Source organism: Cibotium barometz, chromosome 58 (assembly GCF_041138505.1).
Source record: "Cibotium barometz isolate CiBa-2024 chromosome 58, ASM4113850v1, whole genome shotgun sequence".
NCBI classification, from domain to species: Eukaryota; Viridiplantae; Streptophyta; class Polypodiopsida; order Cyatheales; family Cibotiaceae; genus Cibotium; species Cibotium barometz.
The window spans coordinates 26846613-26860691 of NC_141103.1; the positions used below are offsets into that span (position 1 = coordinate 26846613).

The window sequence follows — 14079 nt, forward strand, 5'->3', positions numbered from 1 at the left end:
GCAATCGTGCACTAGTAGCTAAGGGGAGCACCCTGGCGAGGGGTGGGTAAGGAGATGGGCTGTGAGTAGGCGTGCGAGGGGCGGGTAAGGAGATGGGCTGTGAGTAGGCGTGCGAGGCAGGCGAGGATAAGGCCCCCCCACACGGTGTCGTGCCCTCACACCACCACCACCCCTAGTGGCCCTGTCCCGTGTCCTCACACCCTGTTGCCCCCCTCCCCCCCCCTTGCGGTGCCATGTCGTGCCGTCACCCCACCCGCAATGCCGTGCCCTCACACCCCCCCCACAGTGCCATGTCGTGCCGTCACCCCGTCTACCGCCCCGTGCCATGCCATTACACCCCGCAGCCCCCCCCGGGCGGCCCCGTGTTGTGCCCTCACACCCCGCACCCCCACGCCCACCCTGGGTGGTGCCGTGATGTCACCCCACCCGCCCCGTGTGGTGCCCTCACACCCCGCAGCCAAACCCCCCCGACACCTCGGCCGTGCCATGTTGTGCCGTCACCCCACCTGGTGGGCTGGGGGGCGTCAGGCACACAGCACGGGGGGATCCCACAGCCCCCCCCCTTGGGCCCTCGGGCCCTCGCTATGCCATGCCGTGCTGTCACCCTACCCTGTGGGCCGAGGGGGCGTCAAGGCATGGCACGGCACGAGGGGCCCAAGGGGGGCGTGAGGGCACGACACGCAGGTGGCCGGGGGGCGTGAGGGCACGCCCCCGGGGGCGCCGAGGCACAGCTCTGAGGGCCCGGGGGTGAGGGCACGGCATGGGGGGATGGGGTGTGTTAGGGCATGGCTCCGGGGCACTGGGAGCCGGGCCAGGCCGTGCGAGGCAAGCGAGGGTAAGGCAGCTTCCCAGTGGCAGTTGGCCTTAGGGTGTTTACACAACGCCGAGTGCCCGCCAAAGGTGAGTGGGTGGCGGGTGCTCAGCTTTTACACACTCCTGAAACTAGTTTTAAAGGATTTGATGTCGCAAATCGCTTATATCCGAGTGGAAAGGTGCCGGTCTCTGATTGGCAGATCCGGAGTTCAAGTCCCGAGACGGGCGCTTGGACGGGGGACATTGCCCGCCCAGGTTTTCGTCTGCCCCTTTTTTTGTGGCTCAAATCAACGACAGCCACGTCGTCCACACGTCCGCTTGGTCTGTAAAGACCCTTAAGGTGTCGGCATTTAATGCCCACGGCACAACGAAAAGTTTCTTGCAGGTGTTTCCGTGTACACTACCAAATACGAAAGGAAGAGATGAGTTGCAAAAGAAAAAACCTTAGCACTGTATGTTTCTCCATAACCTGAGACATGGTCAAAGAGGAGGAGAAGCACGCAAGAAGGGCATGAGCGCATCGGCAGCTCCGTCGTGGTCAACCTGCACGCTAAGTTTATACCAGGTAAGCACATCTGTAGTGGCATCATCAGGTCACGTGCAAGAGCATGGTTGCTTCGAACCCCTGAGCTTAGAGGATGCCCTCGCACAGACCTCCCACTTGCCTCCTTTAGAAGATCTCATCTGCACCCTCCACAAGTGCAGAAAAGATAAAACCCTAGTTTTGGCCAGGCGTGCCCATGTGCATATCCATGCCCATGGCTTGGAAGCCCACCAAGAGTTGGGGAACCACCTTGTCCCTATGCTTGTTGAATGTGGTTGTATGCCTCATGCTCAACAGGTCTTTCATAGGTTAATCCGTCGGAATGAGTATTCGTGGACGTCCCTCATACAAGGCTATGTGGATAGTGGTGAACCCCATCATGCTTTGCACTTGTTCCACAAAATGCAGGAAGATTGTGTACTCCCCAACAGGATTACTCTTCAGGTCATAGTGAAGGCCTGTACCCGGCTTAAACGCGTGGAAGCAGGTTGGGAAATTCATGCAGAGATTGCCAGAGAGGGATTGGAAATGGATCCTTTTCTTGGCAGTGCTTTAGTTGATATGTACGCAAAATGTGGCTCGCTTGCAGAAGCTCGAGAAGTGTTTGATGAGTTGTTGATTCGGGATGTTGTCACGTGGACTGCACTGATCGCAGGGTATGCGGAGCATGGCCTTGGAGAGGAAGCACTGACCTGTTTGGAAAGGATGCAACTGGAGGGCATGAGTCTTGATGATGTGACATTTGTTTGCAGCTTAAAAGCATGTGCTAGCATAGGAGCGATAGACAAAGGCTGTGAAATACATATGGAAGTTGTTAAAGAGGGGTTTGAAGGAGATCCATTTGTCAACGGTACTTTGGTGGATTTATATGCTAAATGTGGCTGGCTTCCTGAAGCACAGGAAGTCTTTGATGAGCTGCCGATTTCAAATGTGTTTTCCTGGACTGCTCTCATCACAGGGTATGTTGAGTGTGGGCTCGCTGAAGCAGCACTGAACTGCTTCCAAAAGATGCAATTGGTGGGTGTAACTCCGGATTCTGTCACATTCCTCTGCAGCTTAAAAGCTTGTGGAATAATAGGAGCCATAGGCAAAGGCAGAGACATACATGGTGAGGTTGTTAAAGAGGGATTTGAAAGTGATCTTTTTATTGGAAACTCGTTGGTAGATATGTATGCCAAGTGTGGATCATTCTTAGAAGCCTGTGAAGTGTTTAACGAGCTGCAGACTCGAGATGTAGTCTCGTGGAACTCATTAATTGCAGGGTATGCTGAGCATGAGCTTGGAGAGGAAGTTCTGAACTGTTTGGAACAGATGCGGCTAGAATGTGTTACTCCTAATGCTGTCTCGTTTGTTTGCATTTTGAAAGCTTGTAGTAGCTTAGGAGCGATTAGCAAGGGCCAAGAACTACATGCTGTGATATCCAAAGATAGCATTGACAGAGATCCTTTTGTTGGCAGCACTTTGGTGGAGTTTTACGCCAAATGCGGCTCACTTGCTGATGCACAAGATGTGTTTGATGAGCTGCCGGATAGAAGTATAGCGAGTTGGAATGCACTTGCTGCAGGATATGCTGATCATGGGCTTGGTGCGGAAGTGCTAAGCTTTTTGGGAAAGATGCAGTTGGAGGGAGTGTCTCCAGGTGCCGTCATGTTTGTTCACAGCTTGAAAGGATGCGTGTGTTTGGGAGCCCCGGATAAGGGCCAAGAAATACACACTGAGATTGTTAAGGAGGAATTTGAAAGAGATCCCTTTGTCGGAAGCTCCTTGGTGGACATGTATGTCAAATGTGGTTTGCTTGTAGAAGCACAGGAAGTGTTTAATGAGCTACATGACCAAGATGTAGTCTCATGGAATGCTCTCATCACAGGCTATGCGGAACAAGGGCATGGTGAGGAGGTGCTGAAATGGTCAGAAAAAATGCAAGCAGAGGGTGTTTGTCTAGATGCCATCACATTTGTGTGCTGCTTGAAAGCTTGTGCTAGCTTGGGAGCCTTAGGCAGGGGTCACAAATTTCACATGGAGACTACCAAAAGAGGGTTTGAAAGCGATCCATCTATCGGCAGCGCTTTGGTGGATATGTATACAAAATGTAGCTCACCTGCAGAAGCACAAGATGTCTTTGACAAGCTGCCGGTTCGAAATGTGGTCTCATGGACTGCACTAATCACAATGTATTCTGAACAAGGATTAAATGAGGAGGCACTGAACTGCCTAGAGAAAATGCTGTCAGAGGGGGTGTCTCCGGATGGTGTCACCTTTGTCTGTAGCTTGAAAGCTTGTGGCAATTTAGGAGTGATACAGAAGGGTCAAGAAATGCACTGTGAGATCTCAAAAGAGGGATTTGAGAGGGATTCTTTCATTGGCAATATTCTAGTGGATATGTATGCCAAGTGTGGTGCACTTCAAGAGGCAAAAGAAGTGTTTGATGAGGTACAAGTTCGAACTCTAGTCTCATGGAGCTCATTAATGGCAGGATATGCGTGTCAAGGTAGAAGCAAACCTGTCTTTCATTTCTTTGAGAGAATGAGTGAGGAAGGACTAAAGCCAGATAAGGTCATATTTCTCAGTGTACTCACTGTTTGCAGCCATGTGGGCCTTGTGGACAAAGGCCATATGTTTTTTGAGGCTATCAGCAAAGAGTATGGTTTCTTTCCAACCATTGAACACCATAATTGTATGATTGATCTACTTGGGCGTGCAGGTCAGCTCCATGAGGCTGTGTCAATGTTGGAAACCATGCCCGTTCAACCTGATCTTGTAACATGGAATACTTTGTTGGGTGCCTGTCAAAAGTGGGGTAATGTAGAGCTTGCCAGACATGCATTTGATTCTGTGGTGAACTTGGATGAAAGACGAGCTTCATCGTTTATCTCGATGTCAAACATCTATGCAGATGCTGAGACTTAATCGGGTCTAAGTAATGCCACTTGAGTTGGCAGAAAAGAGTTGGTGTATGCGTGCATGCATTGGTTGTAGGAGATCAAGACTCCTGCCAAAGAAACTATTGTTTTTTCAGGTACTGATCTCAGGGTATTTGTATTAAATCCCTTACTTGCCAAGTGGTGGCTAATATGGATATATGGTTGCAGGTGTGGGTTGAAAACAGGCTCCTATCAAGTGCTGTTGCAGAGGTTCAGGGCATAAGAGGAGGCTGGGGGAGGTATTTTCCTAGTATTACTGCCGCTGAGGTGTTTTGGGTGCTCCCCATCACATGGTCTCTAACGTTGGTCTGGCAGGTGCTATCATTCTCCATGATGCTGCTGCTTGCGTTGCTCCTCATCTCAGTGGTTGGGATGCTGTTGGAGCGGGGCTGTGGGCTGGCCGGCACTACATGGGGCCTGGTTAGTGGGTATGTCGATGATCTGGTGGGCTGGTTTCACTGAGTATGGGGCTGTGCTGGGTGGTTCTCTGGTATGGACAGAGGCACCCTTGCAGGTTGGTGGTCAGATTGGTGGCTGATAGGGCACTCTTGATGAGGGTTCTTGGTGATGTATGCTTTCAGAGAGATATGAAGCTTTGCTGGCGTCTGAGGTACCCCCCCCTTTAATGTTGCTCAGTTGGGAAGGTGTATTGAAGCATGGGCTAGTGGCTCTTTGAAGTCATCAGACAGAGGTGCTCTGGATTGTTGGAACCTTGAGGGCAGGAGAGCGATTCTTCTCTATTGGGGCTCAGGCTGTATACATAAGTACTCTGCTTTGGACAGATTTGGAGCTCTGGAGATGGGACACCTGGGGGTTCCGATGGCTGGACAGAGGCTCTCCTGTATGTTGGGCTCAGATGGCTGGACAGGGCGTCTCATACAGGTGTGATCTTTAAATGTTCTCATGATGGCTGGGCAGTGGCTATCCTCTGGACATAAGTTGTCCTATACTTCTTTTGGATTGGATTCAAAGGCTCTCCTGTAAGTGGGGTCTTATTTCATATTTCAGTTGGTTGGTTACTCTGGATCTCTCTGGACTGCCATATCAGCCTTTTGTGATATTACGTCTTGCCCTTCTTAACCCTCCACCTTAGCTGCAATTATCATATCACTCATTTGCTCCCCCTCAAAGGAATTTCTTTGCCCACCACCAATGAAGCAGTTGGCATCCCTTTCACACATTTGCACGGATTCTTAAATCCCACTCGCCATTGCCACATCATAGTGTGGTACCTCCCTCCTCCCCTTCTTCTTGCTGGCCACATAAGCACTTCTCTTCATGCTTTGCATAAAAGCTTACTTTGCAACAAGTAACTACCTACTAAGGTATACATAAGATGGTCACCATATATTTACAAACTCAAGGCTGGGTGGACCGTAAGGATTTTAGTTGGCCTATAGGAAACCCTCATTCACATGTGGAAGCTCGGGGGGTCTTCTTTCATCCCTAAACACCATCTTGGAACAACCTGATTCAAAACACAAGCGAGAGAGAGAGAGAGAGAGAGAGAGAGAGAGCTGAGTATTCAGTATATTCTATAGCACAAAAAGGTGTACAAGTCTTGGCTAGCCCATGGTTGACCTATCAAAATGTAGAAATACCTAGTGTACATCCTATTATGTGACCCTACTCCTTGGAGGAGTGAGTGAATCAGCTAATGAGCAAGTCATGCCTTACATAGGTCCTTGAATCCCTTATGGATTGGCCAACTTGCTGTCGGCTAGGTCGTGGACTCCATTAAATGCTGCAACCAACAGAGACTAACTTGTTGTCGGCTAGGTCTTGGACTCCATTAAATGCTGCAACCAACAGAGACTTACTCCTTCATAAATTGGCACGTGACTATCTATGGTTGAGCTTTTGGACATTGTCTTCCATATTTTTACCGGCTACTTAAGAGGTTTTAAGTTGTGCTCTCCACAAGGTACTCTTGCCCATTCTATCAACACAAGCTCCAAAAATCTTGTCTTTATCAATTGTCCTTCAAGGAGTAGCCTTGGGATGAGCATGCACATGACATCCCCCTCTGCTAAACTTGATGACAGGATTCCAAATTCTATTCTTGGATGACTGTCATATTCCCATTGTTTATTCTTTTAGTCCCAAATTTGTTATCCTTCCCTTCTTCGCAACCTTTTCACTAAAAACCTTGCTTGGTCTCCAAATCTAACTCCAAATTTGATGAAGTTCTATGCATCTATTCCATCCTATCTCCTCATGGCTTGTCCTTGAACACTTTCTCTAGTCTTCTTTTCTTGAGTGTTAAGTATGGCACTCTCACTCCTCTCCTTGGGGGACACCACCAACCAGCCTCTTGGGAACTCCATCCATGTTGTGTTCCTTTTCTTGGATTGTGCACCTTCATCTGGGACTAAATCAGTGTTTAGCCTTGTTGAGCTTGATGTTTTGATACCAATGTTCCTAAATTCATGATGTTGTTTTGTTTTTTCTATTGTAATCAACCTAAAAGCCCTAACCCTGGAGTTCTACGTGCTTTTTGAACTCCCTAGGATCATGCTAGGCTGAAATCTATGCTTTCTAGTGCTATAATACTATGTTGAAAATGAGTAAAAAGTTGATGTAAAAATGTAGATTTAATGCAAAAATGTAAACCTTGTAAACCCTTAAATGCAAACCCTAATTTTTAGCATGCATAGGTTCTATCTGGACTCTTGGAGGATTGGCCTAAGCTTTGGGGGTCTTCTTTCAGCCCTAAACACCATCTTGGAACAATCTGATGCAAAACGCAAGTAATAGATATAGAGAGGAGCGAGAGAGAGTTGAGTAACAAAAAGGTGTACGAGTCTTGGCTAGTCCATGGTTGCTCCATCAAAAGGTAGAAATACCTAGTCTACATCCTGTTATGTGACCTTGCTCCTTGGAGGAGTAAGTGAATCACCTAATGAGAAAGTCATGCCTTACATAGATCCTTGAATCCCTTATGGACTAGCCCACCTGCTCTGTTGTTGTTGGCCAGGTCTTGGACACAAATTCCATTAAATGCTATAGTCGATAGAGACATACTCCTTCGTAAACTGGTGGTAGCCTCCTATGTCATCCACAAGGTACTCTTGCCCATACTAGCGGTACTCTTGCCCATACTAGCAGCACAAGCTTCAAAAATTTGGTTCAAATCTTGTCTTTATCTGTTGCCCTCCTTCAAGGATCAACCCTGGGATTAGCATGCACATGACATACCTTAAGGATTTTAATTGGCCTATAGGAAATCCTTATTTACACACCTCAAAAGTTCGGCAACATGAGGGCTTAGGTGTAGGTCCACCATGAAGAAAAAAGCCATAGAAACGCTGATAATAGAAGTAAAGAGGTGATGGTTGTATAAAAAGATAAAACATGGTGCTGGTATTTTCTAAGGTAGGAAGAAGCTGAAGACAAACTAAAGATATGTTTAAGAATGATAACATTGAAGACAGACAAGCTGGTTGTCAAAGAATGCCAATGAAAAGGAAGCCACTGCCTTGCTAAACAATTGATGTCTATTTAGAAGCCAACCAAGAGATGATGGACGACTCTTCCCTACCGATGTTTCCACAATCTAATTCTTTTAGAAATCTTGTTGTGTGTAGTCAGTAACAAAAACTCAACATGCACAATGACATATGAAACAATTTCGCCTTTGCAATTAAGAAGGATTTTGTTAACTCATTAGGGTATTTACCTTGCTGATTTGGCCTTGTAAATTAAGGATTTTGTTAACTCATTAGGGTATTTATCTTGCTAATTTGGCCCTTGTAATTAAGGATTCTATTAACTCATTGCGATATTTTATCTTGCTAATTTGGCCCTTGTTATTAAGGATTGTGTCAACTCATTAGGGTATTTACCTTGCCTTAGCATGTTGAGTTTTTGTTACTACTTCACCTAAAATTCTATTCAGTGCACACAAGAGTTGACTAAAAAGCACGGTTAATTTGGATGTCATTATATATGTTGGGTTTTTGTTATTGCTTCACCCATAATTCTCCTCAAAGAGAGTATACACAACAAGATTCCTAAAAGGTTTAGATTGTGGAAAGATTGGTAGGGACGAGTAGAGGCTAGCGTCCCAACATCTGAGAGTTGCAAGTGGCACATTCCAAAGTTCTCAACAACATAACATGCACAACGACATATGAAGCAACTTTGGCCCTTGTAATTAAGGATTCTATTAACTCATTAGGGTATTTACCTTGCTAGGATCTGAGGCAATTTGGTCCTTGTAATTAAGGATTCTGTTAACTCATTCCGGTATTTACCTTGCCCTAGCATGCTATGTTGTTGGGAACTGTGGAATGTGCCGCTTGCAATTCTTGGATGTTGGGACGCTAGGCTCATTGTTCTCTGTCGTACCACTGTCACCACGAGAAGCCTCCAACCAATAGGGGAGCTTTTCCCTCACCTCTTGGACTACTGTGGGATGTAAAAGAAGAATAAGCTTTATCTACTCCTCTCTCACTTAGCATTTGAAACCTCCCTCACTACATATTATACTCTATTACAACAGAATGCAAAAGAGCGTGTGGTCGGATAGATCATTGGAATGACAAGATGGACATTTGTGTGGTAAACAAGCTCAAAAACATGACATATATGTGTGTTCACATAGGTGGACAAGATGGACATTTGTGTGGTAAACAAGCTCAAAACATGACATATATGTGTGTTCACATAGGTGGACGTTTTTATTAACAAAGGCTAGACTTCTTCTTTTTATAGAAATCTTGAAATATGTATTATAGGAAGTAAAAGAAACCTATTACAAAAAAGCTTTTTATACGAAGAAGCCGAACTTCGGTAAACCATAAAGAAGCACCATTAGAGAGTAGCTTGAACCTCAACAAGGTTCATAATGTAATGTATCAATTCCTCATCCCTGATAGAGGCAGCTATGGCTTCTCTTTTCTTGTACTCTAACTGGATTTCAGCTCATCAACGAGGTTTATCATATCGACATCCATCTGATTGTCTTTGAGTTCTTCAATCTCTACAATCAGCATTTCCTTGGTGTCTCTGAGAGCACTTTGCATTTGCAAACCCAAAGAGCTTTTCAAACCTTGCACACTATCGAATTGTTTATTCAGAAAAACATGCATATATCTACCAATACAACATTCCATAAAAATGCAAATCTGATAATGTTCCAGTTTAATTGAGCATCCATAGGATTCTCCGAGCAAGATCTCCTTCCAATTAAGATCATGGGGATGGATAAGAGAAACATACTTATTTAAGAGGCTCAAAATTGTTTTGATTCTAGGACAAGAAATGAAGAGATGGGGGATAAATTCCAAGGAACTGTTACACCTTGAGCAAATACCATTGCTTCTTCCAAGTTTGCATGCACGAGCATTGGTCCAAAGAGCCTGATGCAAAATAAGCCACATTAAGCAAGGGATTTTTGTTGGTATGTTTTTGGACCATATATTGGCAAATATGTATTTTCACTGGCTCCAGTTCCAACTTAGATTCCACCTTCTATTAAGCTTGATGTATAGTGAGGGCTCAACTCCTTTGAATCGAGGGATAGGTAAGAGGCTGTCCTTTGTTGCTGACCAGACAAACACGCTTTTGGAAGTAAGGGACCTTTTAACTGGATGAAGTTTTCTTCCTTTTTCTGCCAAATGTTCTGCCAAATAGACATTCTTTGTGTCAAAAGGGTAAGGTTCTCCTCATTGAGCCTATAAATTTTCTTAAGTTCTATCCTAGATTTCCACCCTTTGGTACTGTAATTCCAAACATCTCCCCAAGTTGCCAAACCTTTCTTGGAGAGCTTATGAGTCAACCTATACAAAGGCTATGGAATGTAGTTTTGGCACATGATGGAGAACCAAATGGAGTCCTTGTGAAAGAGACTCGCTTTGGCTCTATGGCTATCAATGTGGACAATGTTCTCCTTGAGTTTGTTTAATGAGGTCCACATTCTTTTTATCAGCATACTCCCCTTAGGTTTAATCTGAATCTTGCTGAAAATCAAGGTGAGAGGGGGAAGATTCTTCCATCTCTAAAAGCCCTAAACACTACAAAAGGGAGAAATCCTTGTGAATGAATTGGGCCCAACCCTCTTTAGGGTTGAGCAAACTTCTGACCAACCAGTTACCTACCATCCTATCAGCAAGCTCACCTATGTCTGGAATTCCCAGTCCACCTTCATCCTTAGGTAAAGTACATTATTTCTTGTAACTTTGGGCATTCTGAAAATGTATGAATCTCCTCCCCATAGGAAGTTTCTGCACATTGACTCCAAAGCCTTAAGTTCAACTAAGGACGGTCTCTAGCAAGAGAGGGAAAAAATTGTGGAAGGGATTAAGATATGCTTCAGATCCACAATCCAGGCTAAACTGTGTTACAAACCTTTCCATTTAGCAAAATGCATTTTGACCTTGTCATGACCCATAGCCATCTTCGATGCATGCTTACTCCAAAGCCCATTGGAATCCCTAATAGTTTGAATATTCTACCATTAGGGATAGTCTGGCACCCTTGATCTAGAAGCCACGGAGGGGGATCTTGAAGAAGAGTTCTTACATGTGTTTTAGTGTGATTGATGAGGGACCCTTAAGCCAATCAGAATGTCTGGAGGCAGTCCCAAAATGATTGAATGGACTAGGGATCATTGTGAATCATACTATTTGTGTCATTTGCAATTTATTGAAGACATAGTTGATTTTGGTCACCTAGGAGACTAATCCCTCGTAGTTTTTGAGCATGAATTGCATTCTCTACCAACCATCCAAGAGCATCAATTGCAATAGCAAACAATAAAGGGGCAAGGGGGAAACCCTACCTTATAGATCTTCAAAATGTAAAGGGGGGAGATAACTACCCATTTACCACCACCCTAGCACTAGCATTTCCAAACAAGGTGTGAATTATCTTTATATATCTTGGGCCTATACATATGTCATGAAGAGATTGCAGGATGAAGTCCCATTTGAGTCTATTATATGATTTATTAAAGTTAATTTTGAAAAAGATGAAGTCTTGGTTAGAACTCTGAGCATATTATATTCCTTCCCAAAGAGCAATAATGGCATCCAGAATGTACCCTTTTATCACTAACTGCACCCTTTTATTAGTTATAAATCGTTATTTTGAATATCATAAGAGAAAAAGTAGGCTTTAATAAAAGAAAAGCTTTGCTTTGTTTTTAGGCTTAAATTAGAATAGTTTTCTGTAATTCCCTTGCTTTACTTAGCTAGACATCAATTATTTATTTAATTAGAGTATCTTTCCTGAAGGCACTAAGAATCCATAAAATCCATAAAGCTTGGTATATTACTTAAGTGTTTTCTTAGATTAAATAGTTTAATTAGGTTTAAAGCTTTAATATGCATCTACCACAATCTAAAATTACTTAAAACCCCCCCCAGAAAACCTAGTTTTCTTCATGAAAAAGTGAACACCCTGCATGAAGTCATTTGTGGTGGGGAAAAAGTCATTCACACTTGTGAACTAACTTGTTCACATGTCACATCAGGAAGTCAAGATAAATTAAAATTAGCGTAGTATGTTTACCTTAATTATCAAATTAATCTATCACTGTCCTAATTAATATAGCATGCCCAAGGAACGTTTGTGTGACACATGCGATTTCACTTGGAAATTGTGACGTTCACATGTAAGCAAAGTTGTTCACATGCGATTTCACTTAGAAATTGTGATGTTCACATGTGAGAAAAGTTGTTCACATGCCTAAACAAACCCCAAAAAATGTGAACAAAACAATGATTTATGTTGTGGAATAACTTGTGCTTGTGAACTAACCATCATTGTGAATCAAATTGTTCATGCTACTAAACAAACCATCATTCATATTGTAAACCACCTCCAAACACCAGACACAAAGCAAAAAATTTAGCCATGAAAAATGTAAATTGTTCACACCATGAACTAATTCCTTCATGTGCATGATCTTGATTGTTCACACGATGAACCAAGTCATTCATGAGTGGGATCCTCATTTTTCATACTGGGAAGAACCAAGTTGTTCACAATTTGAAAGGTCGTACCGTGGCAGTCCCCCCCAAATCCTATAGAGGGGTACCTCCATGTCCCTTTCCCTTTCACACCTCCATTGCAAGATATACGAACTAAAAATACCATACACAGTAGCCATGTGCTTCCAAGAACTTGTATGCACTCACACAAGGAGCTTTTGACCATTCACTATATTGGAATTTGGTTGATGACTACTAAAACAATCATGATTGAAACATCAAAAGTCTCCTTTCTATCTAGAGAAACCCAGTTACTATATACTGAACCTCTTCCTATCTAGGACACCACCTTCTACATAGGTAATTACAAAGAGAATTGCAACTCTTATAACAAGATAAACTTATTTGCTACATAGGAAACCTCTTCCTATCTAGGAAATATATTTCTACATATAGAGAATTGCATTGCTTATAACTTGAGAAATTTACTCACCATATACAAAGCTCTTCTCTATATAGGTAATAACATTGTCATACATAGAGAAATATCACTTTTTTTTTATAAGAAAATAATTGTATATACATATATAGAGACTTTAGGGAAGTTGTGGTGTGAGTTTCATGGTGACCTTGACTTGGGGGAAAAGAGCCAAGCTAAGGAGCTGGTGGCAAGGGTGGCCCTACTTAATGATTTTATAGACTACTAAGAAAATAATTATATATACATATATACAGACTTTAGGGAGGTTGTGGTGTGAGTTTTATGGTGACCTTGACTTGGGGGAAAAGGGGCAAGCTAAGGAGCTGGTGGCAAGGGTGGCCTTACTTAATGATTTTATAGACTGCTATGTAACTCTTTTTCTGTCCTATGGTGTCATCTTATTCAACACTATTAGAATCCTCTTAAGTCAAGAATTAGATGCTTGGCTCGAAAAGGATGTCCTACAAGTGACGACCGTTCAATATATGTTTTTATCTAGGTAAATGTTCTTTCAACATCTTGCTATTACAATCGTTGATGGTTTCTAATGTAATCGACAAAGCTCCATTGTTTTTTCTTTAAAAACTTTGTTTTGTCACTCCGTGGGATCCCTTCTTGATTTGACTGAAGGCAAGGCTTGATGCATGCATGAGGATCCATCATGTGTTTTTAATAAAAGGGTTGATGCACCTAATCTCCAAAAAAAAGATATCACCACCTTGGCCAAGGCTAAGGTTGGAAACAACTCTCAAATGGAAAATGATATCGTGATGTTGCAAGACTCTTAGGGGTAATTTCTTAATGAAAGTGTGTAGCTCCTAGAATGTTAAAGGGCTAAATGATAAGGAGAAGACCCCCTTTTGAAAATAAAAAGTGACAAGAAGCTTGAGTTTTGGCTCATATAGGAACATAAGTTGTTTGGTAAGTAAGATAAAAGAAAGGTCCATTGAGAGTGTTCTATGGAGGTTAACATGGATATAGTGACGTTGTGGGAAGGCTAGAAAAGTGAAATCACCTCTATAGCTACCCACCCAGTAGCCTTGGAAAATATAACAAAGACAGGGGGAGGCACCAGCAGGATGCTGGAAAAGGGAACTCACACACTCACAATCTCAAGTTCCTCACAATCAACAGTTCAAACAACTCTCTACCCTCGTCCAACCATCCAAATGCACAGAACACCGCCCAAAAGACACATTCACACCAAGAGAAACGAGGGGAAAAGGGTACATCAACTTCTCTACCTCACAACTCCATTGGTAGGTGCTATATATGGGTGAAAACTCTTGATTACATAGGCTCAACAGCCATAAGCAACAAATAAATATATATCACACACACACACACACACACACATATATATATATGTATGTATGTATGTAT

At 43.5% G+C, this 14079-nt stretch overlaps 1 protein-coding gene across 3 annotated transcripts; it reads left to right on the forward strand.

The window, feature by feature from the left end:
• Positions 1-1192: 1192 nt before the first annotated feature.
• Positions 1193-5457, forward strand: LOC147606093 (pentatricopeptide repeat-containing protein At3g09040, mitochondrial-like). Of its 3 annotated transcripts, XM_086792348.1 has the most exons (3): positions 1193-4373; positions 4447-4517; positions 4594-5457. In XM_086792348.1, exon 1 carries the CDS (start codon positions 1268-1270, stop codon positions 4262-4264), a length of 2997 nt encoding a protein of 998 aa, XP_086648474.1. In that variant the 5' UTR covers positions 1193-1267; the 3' UTR covers positions 4265-4373; positions 4447-4517; positions 4594-5457. The 3 variants fall into 3 exon arrangements, with proteins under 3 accessions (XP_086648474.1, XP_086648473.1, XP_086648472.1); XM_086792347.1 differs by having other exon boundaries at positions 1193-4517; XM_086792346.1 differs by having other exon boundaries at positions 4447-5457.
• The last annotated feature ends 8622 nt before the right edge of the window (positions 5458-14079 follow it).